Genomic DNA, 18,359 nt, shown 5'->3' on the forward strand with positions numbered 1-18,359 from the left:
GAAAGGGACGTGGGTGTTCGTCCCAGGGAACAAATTTAAAGACTTTTCCAGGCCTATTGGTTCGACACCTGAGCGGGCAGGAGACAGTCCCCTTAGAAGGACCTCCACGTGCCGCGCCAGGGAATCACCAGATGAGCGAAGTGCTACATCTTGCAGGCCTAAGACCCGTCCTGGAGACGTTTATCCCGCCCAGCGCAGGGGGCCGTCGTCTAGGCCGGGCAGCCTCGACAGGTCTCCCCATCGAGAACCCAGAAGGGGAAGGACACCTCCGTCGAACTATCTCACGGAGGACACCGTTTCACCGAAAAAGGCCACGAAGAGGAGAGAGACGGCGGACGTCGAAGGTAAAGGGAACCGTGGACCCCGCCATCACGGCAGAGACCGAGATCACGATTCGCCCCATCGGTCGGAAGGAGGGGAGGGCGAGTCGTCGGTGACGGAGGACTCCGCGTACAGGAGAGTCCTTGCCGTAATTAGGGGTTATAACAACCTTATAGAACCCGCCACTCAAGAGGAAGAACCCTGGACTTCAGGCCTGAACAAGTTCATAGCCGTCCCCGCCCAGAAAAAGTCCTCTCTCTCTCTTCCCGAGGCCAGTAACGTGGGGATTGGAAAGACTCACATTGATAAGGTCATATCCCGCAATAGAGACTCCTGCAGGGGTCACAGCTCAGCAAAGCTCCCACAGGGTTTGAAGTCGCAAACGAAATACTACTCTTTAGAAAATAGGCCGACCGGTGCGTGCAAGACCGAGGAAACCCTAGACATCCTGTGCCAGGGCATCTCCGACGGGAGGGCATTGGCAGCATCTACCTTCTTCTCCCCTTCCGAGTCGGCAATGATGGAGGAGATGTCCAAGGTCTTAGTTAATGTGGCCTCCTGGCTGGATTGGTGGGCCACCACCCTAGTAGGCACCCAGATTCCTACAGACTCCATGGAACCTGCAAAACGGGAGGCTCTGAATGAGTTGCTGGGGTCAGGTAGCCGCACCCTTAAATTCCTGACCTTTCAGTCTTTGGCTCTCTCCGCAAACTGGATTCTCCGGAGAAGAGACGCCCTAGTCAAGAACCTTCCCATTAAGATTCCTGACAGAGAAGCGAAAGCCTTGAAGACCTGCTCCGTCTGGGGGGAGCAGCTTATTCCTACAAAGAAGGCGGAAGAGGTCGTGGAGAAGTTGGCCAAAAAGAGGGAGCTACCTACCCTGAAGCCACAGACGGCACGCCGTCCCATCTTCAGGAGGCCAGTGACAGAAGCACCCATGGCCGCGCATACCGCACCAATTCAAGGAAGGAGGGAACCCTCGTCAGGACAGTGGTCTTCCTCTGTGGTTCCCCCCCGAAGAGGTTCATCTTCTAACCCCCCAACGTATAGGTCTTCTTTCTACTCCTCCAGGAGGGGGAGAACAGGCCGTTCCTCCCGTAGGAGATAAGATGGGAGGCCCCCCTCCCCTGCCCAAGCCTCAGGTAGGGGGATGCCTCAGACTCACTTGGCAAGCATGGAAGCTCCACGGAGCAGATCCGTGGACAGTAACAGTACTAAAGGAGGGCTACAGGATCCCCTTCATGGAAGAGACACCCCCTCTGGTTCCAGCAACACAGGCAGACTAGTTGGTGCCCAAGGACCTGGCGAAGAGGGCAGCGTTGGACGAAGAAGTCACGACGTTGCTGCAGAAGGGAGCCTTAGAAACAGTGACATTCCCGGGTCCGGGGTTCTACAGCCGCCTGTTCCTAGTGGAAAAAGCGACAGGAGGGTGGAGACCTGTCAGCCCTCAACAGGTTTCTCAGGAAAGTGACCTTCAAAATGGACACTCCAAGAACGGTCATGGCATCCTTGAGAGAGGGCGACTTTATGATTTCTATAGACCTCAAGGACGCCTACTTCCAAGTGCCCATTCATCCGTCGAGCAGGAAGTTTCTCCAGGTCAAGTGGGGTGCCCAGGTGTTACAATTCAAGGCCCTATGCTTCGGTCTTTCAACAGCCCCCCATGTATTCACGAGGGTCTTTACGACGGTCTCCATATGGGCCCACGAACGGGGCATTCGACTCATCAGATACCTGGACGACTGGTTACTCCTTTTATCCTCAAAGGAAGACTTGAAACAACAGGGCGAAGATCTTCTTCAATTGTGCAAGACCCTGGGCATCGTGGTCAACTTGGAGAAATCACAGCTAACCCCATCCAACAGCAGGACGTACCTGGGAATGGTCCTGGATTCGTTACAGGTCAAGGCATTCCCAGCCACGGAAAGGCTGGACAACCTGGATCGAGTGCTCCGGCCCTTCCTTCTGGGTCGCCCCAGAAGAGCGAAGGATTGGCAAAGGTTGGTAGGGCACCTGGTGTCCCTAGAGAAGCTGGTACCTCACGGGAGACAGAACTTAAGGGTGGTTCAATGGAACTTAAAAGAACATTGGAACCAGAAAAGTTCCCCGGACATTGTGGTTCCTCTCCTTCAGGAGTCCAGGAAGGCCTTGGAATGGTGGCAGGATCGGTCGAACACCCTAAGGGGGATGCCACTGTCCTCCCAACCTCCTGAGGTCCTTCTCTTCACGGACGCATCGAAAGACGGGTGGGGAGCCCATCACCGGGAAAAGACAGCAAAGGGGGCGTGGTCAGAGGGGGAGAAATCCCTACACAAATATCCTGGAAATGAGAGCGGTCCAAGAAGCCTGCAACCACTTCGAGGAGGACATGAGAGGGCATTTGGTGGCCCTAATGTCAGACAATGCAACGGTGGTGGCTTACGTGAAGAAGGAGGGGGGGACTGAGATCAAAGGAGTTGTGCGAACTAGCCCTTCAAATCCTAAAATGGGCGGAACAGAAGGACGTCATCCTGACGGCAAGGTTCATTCCAGGGAAGAACAACGTCCTAGCAGACGGCCTCAGCAGAGTGGGGCAAGTAGTAGCGACAGAATGGTCCCTACACCCACAAGGGGCAAGCTACATTATACAGATGTGGGGATCTCCGGTAATGGATCTGTTTGCAACAAGGTTGAACGCTCAACTCCCCGTATTTTGTTCTCCCGTCCCAGATCCGAAGGCGGCAATGGAAGACGCCTTTCAGCACAAGTGGGACGGACTGGACGTGTACGCATTCCCCCCTTCTCCCTGATAAGGCAGGTCCTCAACAGAGTAAGGGCAGCAACCAACCTAAAGATGACTTTGGTAGCGCCTTGGTGGCCGGAGAGAGAATGGTTCGCGGACCTAAGGAACCTCACCGTCCTACCTCCTTGGCCTCTACCCGACAGGTCAGACCTATTGAAACAGCCACACTTTCAGCGGTTTCACAGAAATCAGCAAGCCCTTCGTCTTCACGCCCGGAGATTATCCAGCGGCTCCTGAAGAAGCAAGGGTACTCCGGCAAGACAGCCAGGAGGATGTCGCTATACTTGAGGAAATCATCCACAGCCGTCTACCAGTCTAAGTGGGCGGTATTCGTGAATTGGTGCAGGGACAAGAAGATAGAGCCCTTGGAAGCGTCAGTGCCCGTGATAGCCAACTTCATGGTTCATCTCAGGGACAAGTTAGACATGTCAGTTCCAGCGATCAAGGGAGTTCGGGCGGCCCTGGGTCAAGTCTTTCTTCTCAAGGGCATAGATCTCGGCTCCTCCAGGCACATCTACATGCTTATCAGAGCGTTCGAACAATCATGCCCCCCTTCCGCCCCTAGAATCCCGAGTTGGGACTTAGCGCGAGTCCTAGATATGTTACGGAAACCACCATTCGAGCCCTTAAAGGACATTGATGACAAGAATCTCACGCTCAAGGCGGTCTTCTTGCTAGCATTAGCCTCGGCTAAGAGGGTGGGCGAGCTACACGGACTGTCATTCGAGGTGGAACACACTAGGGGATGGAAGGAAGTAACCTTTAAGTTTGTCACATCCTTCGTCGCCAAGACTCAGAACCCCTCGGTGTGGGATCCGAGGTTTGAGAGCTTTTCGATTCCGGCAATCCCGAATAAAGGAAACCCGGAGGACCTAAAATTATGCCCGGTCGGGATTATTAGGAAATACCTTAAGAGAACGGCAAACCTCCGCCCGTCTATCAAGAATCTCTTCGTCTCATGGGGAAAAATAAAAAAAACATATCCAAAAAAGGGATTTTGACGAAGGAAAAATCTATTTCTGGGGAGAGACCTGCTGCGCGAGGGTTGTAACCTCTGCATTCCATGCTTTTAATTTTCTCTGGTATATTTGGAAGATTTATATCAGAAAAAGTACAAAGAAGGACTTTTTCGCCGGCCGTCACAGGTTCGACCCAGAAATACGGTTTCGTTCTGGCTCAGGAAAGTGATCACGCAAGCCTACTTAAAACAAGGTCTTCCTACACCGGGGAAACCCAGGGCTCACGATGTTCGGGGCATTAGCACCTCTCTAACGTTCGAAAAGAACATGTCAGTAGCGCAGGTTCTTCGAGCGGGAACTTGGTCCAACCAGTCGACCTTCACCGCACATTATCTCAAGGACTGTACGAGAAAGTCCCTAGACGGGTTTTCTATCGGGCCGGTCATCTCAGCCCTGCATTCGGTTTGACGGCTCGAGCCCCAGGCTCAATCCCGAAACATAAAGTATCTGGACACAAGGAGCCGAGTTCTATTTTCCCCCCTTTTCTAACTTTCTCGTACCGTCAGTCGTCATCAAGAAATATCGCTCATTACACAAGACGAAAATTCGCCATATCAAGCACAACGAAGATATTGCAGAAGGGTAAGTGTTATATCACACTTAATGAGTCTTTTACGTAGTTTTCCCTACTGTCCATCGGGGTCAGGGCTTAAGGGCACTCCCCCCTCCTAAGGTGTAAGTCTCCTAGAAAGTGTTTCGAGGTAAGTCTCTGTGTCGGAACAAATCACAAATTTTAAGTAATTTGTATTTTTCCTAACAATACTTACCGAGAAACACTTTCGGTTTAGGGCCCCCCCCCAACCGTCCCTGCAGTGCCCCACTGACCTCGTGGTATTGTTCATTACATAAAACTTACTGGCGATGGCTTCTCAAAGACGCGCTACCTTCTCGGGCAATGCCCCCAGGTCATGTTATCTCCCGTTATTCAGGACAGTATAGAACATGGAAGTAGGGGGAAACTACGTAAAAATCTGGTCGTCGGAGAGGAGTTACCAGTAATCTCCTAGAAAGTGTTTCGAGGTAAGTATTGTTAGGAAAAATACAAATTACTTAAAATTTGTGATATATATATATATATATATATATATATATATATATATATATATATATATATATATCTCTATCTATCTATCTATATATATATATATATATATATATATATATATATATATATATATATATATATATATATATATATATATATATATATATATATATATATATATATATATATATATCTATATTTCTTTCCTGTCATGCTGAGGTGTAGAGGAATAGTCATGCCCTGGTCAGAGGGGCTACCCCAGGATGTACACTCAGAAACCACACATTCCCACAAATTGTCAGACCAGTGGGTTGTAGTTAGGAAAGGAGGAGGAGTGGGAAAGGTTGACTCTGTGTGTGTGCGCATTTGCATATCTATCTAAATATTTAGATGTCAATTTTGACGGCTCGGATATTCTAGCACTAAATAATCTTTTCAAAGAATTCTGTCTTTATCGTTGATTGTTAAAAGTGAGTTTGAAAATTTATTACATATAAAGTATTCATAGAATTAAAAACATTGTGTTGTTTTATTACAGATTTTTGGGAAATAACATTTCTCGTCATCATGTAAGACCATCAACTTTGCAGCAGTACTGTCAATACTCAGTGACCAAATTGACGATACTTAACTTTTATATTTCCACCTGGTCCCAGATTCTCATCGTATCTCACGGCATCAACGACCGTTGATGTTACGATGCCAGATGATTATCAATCCTTTATTCATCGATTGTATTGCAAAAGATGTTTTTCTAATGAAACTGACCTGGAGGTTATGAAAAGCTAAAGATGTTTAGTTACATTGGAAAATGTAAAAATAGTTAATTACCTCCGTCAACGAAATTGAAACGTTATGTTTTTTACCCTGTTTGTGTGTGTGTGTGTGTGTTGGTTTGTGAACAGCTTCCTGGCCACAATTTTAATTGTAGAGTAACGAAACTTGCAGGGATTAATTTTTATGAAGAAGCTGGAAATGGTTAAATTTTGGAAGATCAAGATTAAGGTCGCAGTCAAGCAAAATGTCCAATTCACGTAATCTGCCATACATTTGGACATCGTCACAGAGACTACAAACTTGGCTCATATTTGAGTGTATGAAAATCCACGCCAATTAACCCTTTTACCCCCCAGGTTATTTGGAATTTTCCAACCCTTAACCCCCAGGGGTTATTTTTTTTCAAGCACATTTTGCAGTATATTTTTTTTTAAATTGCTCTAACAGCCTTAATTTTCGTCATAGAGTGGTCAGGTTGGTCTCATTCTCTTGGAAAATGCCTGAAGTTTCTCAAAAAATTATCAAAAATATGCAAAAAAAAAATGTAAATAGTAGTTTTTTGCAAGGACGTACCGGTACGTCCATGGGGGTAAAGGGATGAGTTTTGTGAAATGTACCAGTACGTCCTTTTGGGGGTAAAAGGGTTAATATATGTCAAGGTCAAGGTCAAGAAATAAGCTGCCGCGGCGGAGGTCTGCGCTCTACTGAGTGCCCCTCAAATTAAACATGAAATGCAGAAAGCCGTGACCAAACCCATACTTCCAGCTTGCGTTAACTTCAGCTTCAATGCAATGCCACCAATTTCTGCATTTTGAACGTTTAAAGATCACTTATGAATGGCAGTCAAGGGACAGGACAATGCCCTAGAGACTGACCATATATACGATCAGCACCCAAACTCCCCTCTTCATTAAGCTAGGACCAGGGAGGGCCAGGCAGTGGCTACTGATGACTCAGCAGGTAGATATTTGGGCTCTCCCAAACTATCTATCCCTAGCTCATAAGGATGGTGAGGTTGTAAACACTTCTAGAAACTATCTAGCTTGTGTGGGTCTTGAACCCATGTCCAACAGATTGCCTGGCAGTGATGGTGTCGTTTACAAAAGTTACCACGACTGAAAGTGATACATTGGCCATTTCTCAATTTTATACATATTACCAAACAATTCTTCTTCACTCAAGGGGTTAACTACTGCACCGTAATTGTTCATTGGCTACTTTCCACTTGGTAAAGGTAGAAGAGACCCTTTAGCAATGGTAAGCAGCTTTTCTAGTAGAAAGATACTCCAAAAATCAAACCATTGTTCTCTAGTCTTGGGTATTGCCATAGCCTCTGTACCATGGTCTTCCAATGTCTTTGGGTAGAGTTCTCTTACTTGAGGGTACACTCGGGCACACTATTCTATCTTATTTCTCTTCCTCTTGTTTTTTTTTTGTTTTTTTTGAAGTTTTTAGACTTTGTGTGAGGGATCTACTTTAATCTTGTTACTGTTCATGAAATAGTTTATTTTTGTTTATTCTTCTCTTTTAGTTTGTTTATTTCTTTGTTTCCTTTCCTCACTGGGCTATTTTTCCTTGTTGGAGTCCTTGGGCTTATAGCATCTTGCTTTTCCAAGTAGGGTTATAGCCCAGCTTGTACTACTACTACTACTACTACTACTACTACTACTACTACTACTACTACTACTACTACTACTACTACTACTATAATAATAATAATAATAATAATTTAATCCTTTAAATACTATTTGGAAGTCACATTCTTAGTGATCAACCAATTGATATGAACTACCTAGATTAAGAATTCTGTTCATCCTTGTATTTTTTCACTAGTATTAACCTGTCACTGATATGATAGTCACCGCTCAAAAATAAAATCCTTATTACCCACTACAGTATTTTTGTTGGGCAGATGTTGTTTTAGGTAGCTATTTCTTTCTCTCCGTTCCGTGAAAAGTATTCCAAAGTGCTGGTCTGTAGAATCAAAGCTCCTCTTTTGCTGACTTAGCATCAGTTCTTCCCTGTTTCATTTTGTAAATCCGAACGAGAAGCCAGTTTATGAACTACAAAAAGTGATGATAACATTGTCACTCTGTACAAAATCCAATTATACTCCATTTAAGTTTAAAATGGTATGCTCAAGTTTACCCTAAAGCAAGATAACTCAAATTAACAGTGGAAGACCATGGTACAGAGGTTATGGCACTACCAAAGACTAGAGAACAATGGTTTGATTTTGAAGTGTCCTTCTCCTAGAAGAGCTGCTTACCATAGCTAAAGAGTCTCTTCTACACTTAACAAGAGGAAAATAGCCACTGAGCAATTCCTGTACAGTAGTTAACCTCTTGAGTGAAGAATTTTTTGGTTGTCTGTGTTGTCAGGTGTATGAGGAAAGAGGAGAATGTGGAAAGAATAGGCCAGACTATTCAGTGTATGTCTAGGCAATGGAAAAATTATCCATAACCAGAGAGAGAGGTATCCAATGTAATACTAACTAGCCAGTCGAAGGACCCAATAACACTCTAGCAGTAGTATCTCAATAGGTAGAGGTGTCTTGGCTGTATCAACCATTCACTGGGTCAGTATTATTATTACTATTATTAATTTCTAAGCTACAACCCTAGTTGGAAAAGCAGGATGCTCTAAGCCTAGGGGCTCCAACAGGGAAACTGGCCCAATGAGGAAAGGAAACAAGGAAAAATAAAATATTTTGAGAGCAGTAACAACATTGTAATAAATATTGCCAATATAAACTATAACAACTTTAACAAAACAAGAGGTAGAGAAATAAGATAGGATAGTGTGCTCGAGTGTACCCTCAAGCAAGAGAACTCTAACCCAAGACAGTGGAAGGCTATGCTACAGAGGCTATGGCAGTACTCAAGACTAGAGAACAATGGTTTGATTTTGGAGTTTCCTTCTCCTAGAAGAGCTGCATCCATAGTCACCCATGGTTGTTTAAAAGCGAGTTATCATGTCGTGGACAGTGAAAAGTCGATATGCGTGAAAGGAGCCTTACTGTCTTGAAACCACTGGTTCCTGTTTGTGGTCACATGCGAGTTAGACAGGGTTTGCAATCTGATCCTCATTGTGTTTTCCTATTTGGAAGATGGCTGAATAACGGCTATAGATATCTCGGTGTAGACCTGACTTTTCTTTTATATTACAGTACTTCAATTTAATAGTAACTATAACATAGATCCAGCTTATATTAATGTAAATTTTACATGTACGCTATGTGCTTTTAATGTACGGAAAGTCCTCCGCTTAGAGACTTGATAGGTGCCAAGAAGTTGTTTTTAAGTCGAAGATTTGTTAAATTTTTTCCTACTGTAAGCTTCACATACCTCGCATGCCTACAATTTTCAGCTGCCGAAGTCAACAAATAGTGCCGTTTCATATTGTAGATGCTCTCTTGCTAACTGCATTAAATTGTATGATAGTTTTATTACAATATTTCATTATGAAGTTTTGATGTAATACCTGAGATTCCTGATTTCAGTTTGATTTGTTTGTATCTGAATGTTTTGTAAGTTGAGGACCTTCCGAGTTTGTTTATGAATTTATCGTATACAATGCATTGTATCTGCTTTTCCACTATAATCTTTGACTCACCAAAACGTTTTCTTCGACAGACCTCGTTTGTCAGCGTTGTTCTGGGGATGAGCGAGGTCATGAGACAAGAAGTGTACATGTTCGAGCGCCTCGACCAGACGAGCTCCGGGGAAAACATGTCTTATTTAAAATGTCTCGTGTACATCAGACCGACGAGAGAAAACATCGAACTGCTTGCCAGAGAACTTCAGAAACCTCGATATGGGGCTTATTATATTTGTAAGTAGTGTTACTCTCTCCCTTAATTTCCTATTTATTTCTTAGAACATTATTTACTCCATTTCTAATATGAATTCATCTGCAATTGGTCTTTGTTCCAACACAGAGTACTTACGTAGAACTACCTTCTTAGTAGTTACTTTTTATGAATAGTACTTACCTGGCAGTTATATATATATAGCTGATATCTCTAAATCGGCAGAATTTTTCAAAACGAGGCAACCGCCTTGTGGTGGTTGGGAGGTAGGTGGTAACACCCGTCACAGGGTGGTCCAAGGAATCATTCCCATGTCTAAGACTTCAGTTCATCTCTGCCGGCTGGATCGAGAACATCGTCGGTCCACCATTGAGAGTTTTTCGAATCATTTTCCCTTCTTCGCTTTTTTGGACTTCGTTTGGTGAAGTACACTGATTTAGGGTTTTGGCAATCGTGTTTTATTATTATTATTTACTTTGTTTATCATGAGTGATAACTTAATTTTCTTGTTTGTGCGAGTGATGTATGCAACATGAGGTTACCGAAAGTGTCGGTTGATCCTCACAGTTTGTATGCAGAGGTTTTGTTTGTGCACTACATTTTAGTTGCGAAGTTTTTAATCCTGATGACGGAAATACGTTCAGGCAACTCTATGACGTCACAGTCGTGTGATGTAATCTTCATGTATGTCTTGCAATTCTCTTTATTTGTTTTATGCAAAGAATGGGAGGAATTCCACTTATATAAGTTTTTTAACTTTTAATGTAAAATTTTAAAGAAATGTTTGTCCATTTGGTGTTCGTTCTTTAAATCATCGATCTAATTTCATAAATTAAATAGAACTAGCGTATGGTTAATTTGCGCTGTTACTCGTTACTCTCGGTGCAGTCCCAACATGCCTTGGTAGCGTTCTTTTCGATATGGGAATTAAAGTGTTGGCTATTATTCTCCAACAACAACTAATTTATATGGAAATTCTAGTTTTAGTAGCTTTTTCATTTATATGTTCCTATTGTTTACATTTATATATATAGATACGTTATTGCTATATCTGTTCTTTTTATCATTACAACTCGCTTGTTTTTGAATTCCCTTTTAATTAATTGTGGATTACATTTGTTTTCCCTTTTTTCTGTTCATTTTAATCTTTAACGTATAACTTTCCCGGCATTTGTATGTAACTGCCGGGTAGGTATTTATGACATTTATACATCTATTTTTATTCTCAACTCTTGCCCGGTGGTTTTTTCTTTTTGTGACCGCCGGGTAAGTATGTTTGAAAGTTTATTTTATTATGGAAATGTCAGTTTTATATTTTATAAAAAAATATTTTGTTACAGTTTATATAGCAAGTACTAGAAACGATTTTGCTTTCTCATTCAAGCCCGTGGCAGAAGAATAAGTTCTCTCACAACGGGCAGGACTAATTATGGTTTTTTGTGTAAGAGTTTAATAGTGCAAGTTTTCAGTGCTAAATTAGGCATTGGATTCTTTCAGCACAGGGACGTTGTTTTCCTAGCCTTAGACCTCTTCCAAGCTCCCCGGCCCATGGGAGAAGGAACGTCGATCGGCGAAAGGAAACGAGAGGCGTTAGCTCACGAGCAAACGCCCTCGCGAGCGTTCCTGTTAACGTGCCCAAGAATGCTCGCCCTTGCCATGGTAAAGCAAAGAGCGTTGAACGTTAAGATTCTTACACTGCTTTTAGAATTTTGCATTGCATCACTTTTGATTTTAATGGCAATTCTTAAGTCATAGATATTCTCTGCTAATATCAATGCTTACAAACCATCATTGACTCGGTTTTTGTCCCAGAGCGCCCGTCGGCTTTATGAACCCTCTGGTCGGAACCGAACGCGCCGAGTGGCATAGTGAATATCAATTTGCCTTAGCGCTCGGTGCTAAGTCTTTCAAGACAGGACGTATGCAGCCTCGTCTTTCAGGGCGAATGCAGCCTCGTCTTTCAGGACGAATGCTGCCTCGTCTTTCAGGACGAATGCTGCCTCGTCTTTCAGGACGAATGCAGCCTCGTCTTTCAGGACGAATGTGGCCTCGTCTTTCAGGACGAATGCTGCCTCGTCTTTCAGGACGAATGCAGCCTCGTCTTTCAGGGCGAATGCAGCCTCGTCTTTCAGGGCGAATGCTGCCTCGTCTTTCAGGACTAATGCTGCCTCGTCTTTCAGGACGAATGCTGCCTCGTCTTTCAGGACGAATGCTGCCTCGTCTTTCAGGACGAATGCGGCCTCGTCTTTCAGGACGAATGTGGCCTCGTCTTTCAGGACGAATGCTGCCTCGTCTTTCAGGACGAATGCTGCCTCGTCTTTCAGGACGAATGCAGCCTCGTCTTTCAGGACGAATGTGGCCTCGTCTTTCAGGACGAATGCAGCCTCGTCTTTCAGGACGAATGCAGCCTCGTCTTTCAGGACGAATGCAGCCTCGTCTTTCAGGGCGAATGCAGCCTCGTCTTTCAGGGCGAATGCTGCCTCGTCTTTCAGGACTAATGCTGCCTCGTCTTTCAGGACGAATGCAGCCTCGTCTTTCAGGGCGAATGCTGCCTCGTCTTTCAGGACGAATGCAGCCTGGTCTTGGGCTTATGCAGACTCGTCTTTCAGGACTAATGCTGCCTCGTCTTTCAGGACTTATGCAGCCTCGTCTTTCAGGACGAATGCAGCCTCGTCTTTCACGGCGAATGCAGCCTCGTCTTTCAGGACGAATGCAGCCACGTCTCTCGGGGCGAGTGCAGCCTCGTCTTTCGGGGCGAATGCTGCCTCGTCTTTCAGGACGAATGCTGCCTCGCCTTTCAGGGCGAATGCAGCCTCGTCTTTCGGGGCGAATGCAGCCTCGTCTTTCGGGGCGAATGCTGCCTCGTCTTTCAGGGCGAATGCTGCTTCGCCTTTCAGGGCGAATGCAGCCTCGTCTTTCAGGGCGAATGCTGCCTCGTCTTTCAGGGCGAATGCTGCCTCGTCTTTCAGGACGAATGCAGCCTCGTCTTTCAGGACTAATGCTGCCTCGTCTTTCAGGACTTATGCAGCCTCGTCTTTCAGGACGAATGCAGCCTCGTCTTTCAGGGCGAATGCAGCCTCGTCTTTCAGGACGAATGCAGCCTCGTCTCTCGGGGCGAGTGCAGCCTCGTCTTTCGGGGCGAGTGCAGCCTCGTCTTTCGGGGCGAGTGCAGCATCGTCTTTCGGGACGTGGGCAGCCTCGTCTTTCGGGACGTGGGCAGCCTCGTCTTTCGGGACGTGGGCAGCCTCGTCTTTCGGGACGTGGGCAGCCTCGTCTTTCGGGACGTGGGCAGCCTCGTCTTTCGGGACGAGGGCAGCCTCGTCTTTCGGGACGAGGGCAGCCTCGTCTTTCAGGCTGATAGGACGATCGCCGCCTTGTCCTTTCAGGGCGACGCCACGTCTTATAAGCTCTCTGTCAAGGATGACTTTAGTGATCACTTTTCTCCTGTTGAATTGTTTGAGGTTAACAGAAGGAGAGGATCCTAAGTTCTGTTGCTCCATGTTCCCCACCCTCTGAGTTTTCACGTGGTCATTAATGGAGCTTTAAGAATATATTAATTTTTGTTTCTTAAAACAGAAACATTTGATGTCTAACAACAGTAGGATCCAGACTTTGCTACTTCTGGTGAGCCTGGGAGAGAGGAGCAGACCTTTGGTCTGTGTTTTTTCTGGGATGGATGCGAAATCTTTTTCCTAGTGAATCCTCCTTTGTTAGTTACTCCGATAAGACTTTTCTGCCTAACCGACTTTGCAACTTCAATGTCTCTCTTTTGGGAGGGGGAGTCTTTTGTCCGGTCCTGGACGTAAATGCTCTTTACGCCTTCGTTCAGAAGTCAAAGTCCTCCACGGAGACATCAAAATCTTTGGAGAAGAGGGGAGCAGACCTTTGGTCAGTACTTCTTCTGAAGGAGGATTACTTTTTCCTTTTATAGGGAAACCTCCTTTAGTTTTTAGCTACAACGATTCTCTCTCCCAGTTCTAGAGAGGAGTCTAAGTGGCAGGCTATGCAATCAAACTTTATCTGGGGTTTGTTTACAAGGAAGAATGGGTCAGTTTCGGGCGTGTGTTTTGATCTCAGCTCCGCCCCTCTCATGTTCACGTAACCTTTGCTTTATGTAGCGGAATGCTGCTCTCTGGAGAAATCAGAGCGTCCCTATATCTTGATTTTTAGATAATGTTGAGCCTATCGAATAATTAGGTCTTCCTGTCAGCAAGAAGAGTCTCTTCTGACACCAGGACGCTCAGCACCTTGTCTTTTAGAACGTTCAGCGTCTCGCTCTGTTAACCTCTCGGCTCCACGTCTTACAGGACTTTTGGTACCATGTCTTACAGGACTATCGGCGCCACGTCTTACGAGACGATCGGCGCCTCGTCTTTCAGGACGCTTGATGTCAAAGTTCTAGCATGGGGCATGACTTTGAACATGAGAATCTAGGACTTCGTGATGACACTAGTTGAATCGTGTGTCGAGATCAAGGACGCCTTCGTTCTGATTTCTTGGATCTATCTAGAAAGGAGGTTTGTTCTAGGGCAAAAATCATCAGGATAAACATGCTCAGCAGGAAGAGACTTGTTTTTTTCCCTCAGAATGGTCTCTCAACCCGCAAGTCTGTCAGTCTCTGGATGTTGTGGGGCAGACCTGTATCAGACCTTTTTGCCTCCAACTGGAAGAAGAGGACCCCCTACTGCTGCTCCCTAGTCCCGGATGAGGAAGTTCTGGCAGTGGACTCCTTCCTGATGGATTGGACAGGGGTGGGCATGTTTACGTTGCCCCCGTTCGAGATCATCATTTTGGTCTTCAGGAAATTCGCTCTCCTCGATTCGGGGCGAATGATCATAGCGCCGCCATTCTGTCCTGCTAGGGAATGGTTTTCTGAAGTGTTGGGCATGTTGATGGACTTTCCAAGAAGACTTCGGCAAGTCCAGATCTTCTCAAACAGCCCCACTTCGAGAGGTATCATCTTACCCCCCTTGCTCTCAACTGACTTCCTTCAGACTGACTAGAAGCTTGTCAGATCTCGAGGCTTTTCGGCACAAGCGACGAAATCTATCGCCAGAGCAAGGAGGATCTCTTCACAAAGAGTCTACCGATCTAGGTGGGAGACCTTTAGGGCTTGGTGCAGGCGGCACAGGTTTCCTCATCCACTACCTTTCTGAGCCAGATTGCAGACTTCTTTTTGTACCTCAGACAGGATGCTAAGCTGGCTGTATCTACCATCAATGGATACAGCAGTAAGCTCTCCGCCATCTTTTGGCCTAGAGTTGTCCCAAAGTCAAGGTTTGCAGGACCTCATTGGGCCTTTTCAGACGATGTAATAGGTACTCTTAAACCTTGATGTGGTGTTTAAGTTTCTGTGCTCCAAGAAATTTGAACCTATCTCGCTAGCCTCTCTTCGGGTTGTAGCAAAGAAAACCCTCTCCCTTATGACTCTAGCGAATGCCAAGAGGTCAGCGAAGTCCAGGCGATTGGGAAGAGGGTGAACTTCAATTAGGATAGGGCAGTTTGTGGCTTAAGGTTCATCTTTCTCGTAAAGAGCGAGAACCCTTCGTAACCCTGTCCTACGACGTTTGATGTCATTAACCTCACGACCTCTTATGTGAGGAGGAACACTTCGCCCTGTTGAAATTACGGGCTCACGAAGTGAGAGCCATTGCTACCTCTCTGGCATATCAGGAATATATGTTAGTTAGGCTATTCATGGATGCTATTTTCTGGAGGAGCAACTCTGTCTTCGCTTCTCATTAACTTAGAGAGGTGAGAGTAGACTTTGGCAAGTGCTATACCTTGGGCCCATACATAGCTGCGGTTTCTGTATTAGGCAAAGGAGTTAATAACCCCATTCAACCTTGGTTTATATGCATGTATGAGGGTTTGTGTTTTTATGATGGTCTGTGGACTTCGTCTTGTGGTGCAGTTCCCTCAGTCTAGATAGATAGTTTATGTCTATGTTGCAGGGTTAGGTGGTTGGTTTGAGTAAGGTTGCAGTTTTTATTATATGGGGCGAAGGTAGTTTCTGAAGTCTAGTCAAGTTGTTGGTCTTATCCCTTTGACAGACTCGATTGAGTTTTTTGCAGCTTTGCAGGCTTACTCCTGGATAACTCCTAAGGGAAAGCCACTCTAAAGACTGTACCTTTGAATCAGCTACCTTAGCAGGCAAGGAATCAAGGTGTTTTTATCTCCTACAACTCTTTTGTTGTTTCCCCAATGATGTTTACTGTCTGTTTCCCTCCTCCAAATGTGTGAATCAGCTATATATATATATAACTGCCAGGTAAGTACTATTCATAAAAATGGAGTTTTTATGATAAAACAAAGTTTTATGAATACTTACCTGGCAGTTATATATATATTCTAAGGCCCACCCACCTCCCCTCAGGAGACAGGTCGGGCATAGATGAACTGAAGTCTTAGACATGGGAATGATTCCTTGGACCACCCTGTGACGGGTGTTACCACCTACCTCCCAACCACCACAAGGCGGTTGCCTCGTTTTGAAAAATTCTGCCGATTTAGAGATATCAGCTATATATATATAACTGCCAGGTAAGTATTCATAAAACTTTGTTTTATCATAAAAACTCCATGTTAACTCTTTCCCAACCGACCAGAATTCTGTGTAGTTTACCCTATTCCCGTTTTCTATGGGGGTAACCTCAGGCGGAGTGATACGCGCCCTGAGGCGACCCGGGGTCGGAGTGCGTGCTAGCTCAGGTCGTGCTCCTCGGTAAGTTTCTGGTCGTGACGTGATTACCATCTCGCCGCGCTCTCTCTTACCCAGTGCGACCCTTTGTGTCTACCACGCGGTTCCCACGTGTCCATATCCTTATCCTTTCCTCTGTATCCCTGTGTCTCTTGGTGTGTTAGTGATTCGTTCTTACTTTTTATTATTATTTTTTCTAATACTTTTGTGTTATAGATAAGATATTTTATGTTAAAGCAGGAGCTCGTAAGAGCTAAGTTTCTCTTTCCGACCCTTATCCCTACATTAAGGGGTCGGTTGCCGATGCGCCGTCTCCAATGCTTTTGATCAAAGGCATCCTCTTCCACCAAACTTCTTCTCTCCATATCATCCTTCCCCTTATCTAGCCATCTAATTCTCTGACACACTACATCAGTGATTCTTAAACTGGGGGGCGCAAGTAGTTAAAATAGTAACAATGAAAATAAAAATGTAGTATTTATGATGTCTTTTCTTTTACAATACTACATAAATATGGATAGATCAATTACTAAGGAGGATGTGTAATATTTTTAGATGTGGCCATGATCCATGAATGATTGTATTAAGAGTAAAAGTTAGGTTTATATTTGCAGTAATTAGTATTTTTTCTAGTATTCTCTATCAATGTAATAACTGTAATCTGTATAATGCTAAAACAGTTTGAAAAAAAAAAATATGATAAAATTTTGTTTCATCATAATATATTTATTTTACCCATTTTCTATGAACATTGTTTATTTTATTGAAATATAGTACAGTGCATTCCTATAAAAAATCAACAGCAATGAAATAAAATTCTATCATTCATCCATATACTCACATAACCAATGAAGTATATTATCATACAAAATGCAACATATTGTTTATAAAAACAATACATACTGTACATACATACGGTACTTTCTACTTTGGCAAAAATTTCAAGATGGGGAGGGGGCCGTGGGACCTATGCTTAATGCAGAAGGGGGGCGCAAAGCAAAAAAGTTTAAGAACCACTGCTCTACATTAAGGCGTCAGTTGCCTGATGCGCTTTCTCCAATGGTACCTCCCGAGCCCTCCTCACTCCTACCCCACTATCCTTCGTCGGCGCATGCCCACACCATCTTGGTCGTGACACAGAGCCGAGATACTTCGCTTGTAATTTGTAGTCTAGGTAAACTACTTCACTGTGAGAAATTTGAATTCTAAGGTGATCAGAGAAGGAGATTCAAAATTATAAAAGTTTTTGCTTTGATATTGAAGTTCTGTCAGACAACTCTTTTATTTTTTTTCCATTACTCCTTTTAATTAATGAGTGTTAAATTTACAAGCTTTGCTTTTCTTGCCATCAGTTGAAAAACTAGAAAAACAGAAAAATGTTTTTCCAGAGAAGATATAAAAAACATCACAATAGAAGAGTTCTGTTTATATCGTGGCAGTTTGTTTATTTGAAATAATTTTTGTCTGTAACCACAATTTTGGAAAGACAAATGAAGACTTACGGGAAATAATGGTCAAGAGGACTTGTGTATATTTTTGGGTTTTATTAGTCGTTCTGTTTTTGACGTATGTAAAGTCACACCAACTTTGTCATGGTATATTTGGGTATGCATTCGACCACTCTCAGTTTGCTTTCAGCTCCATTATAATTTACTAGTGTATGTGACCCGTCAAAGATTACGGCTAAATATTGAGATATATATGCATACACACATGCACACAGATATGACCATTCCCACAGCCCTACACCTTTCCTCTCAGGGTACCCCATCTTACCAGGCCGAGCCTGACCAGAAAAACATTACATATATATTTATATTTTTATATATGTAGCCAGACACTTGCTCTTCAATAGTTCAGTTGGTGCTTTCCTCTTGGTAAGGGTAGAAGAGACTCTTTAGCTA

General features: G+C 44.4%; 1 protein-coding gene across 2 annotated transcripts in view; it reads left to right on the forward strand.

The window, feature by feature from the left end:
* Positions 1-18,359, forward strand: part of Vps45 (vacuolar protein sorting 45) — a 103,063-nt gene that overhangs the window by 31,896 nt on the left and 52,808 nt on the right. For both annotated transcript variants that reach the window (XM_068346964.1, XM_068346966.1), the window contains one exon: positions 9,580-9,778. In XM_068346964.1, coding sequence (XP_068203065.1) covers positions 9,580-9,778 — 199 coding nt within the window. The remainder of the gene's footprint in view (positions 1-9,579; positions 9,779-18,359) is intronic.

This window comes from Palaemon carinicauda, chromosome 23 (assembly GCF_036898095.1).
Source record: "Palaemon carinicauda isolate YSFRI2023 chromosome 23, ASM3689809v2, whole genome shotgun sequence".
NCBI lineage: Eukaryota > Metazoa > Arthropoda > Malacostraca > Decapoda > Palaemonidae > Palaemon > Palaemon carinicauda.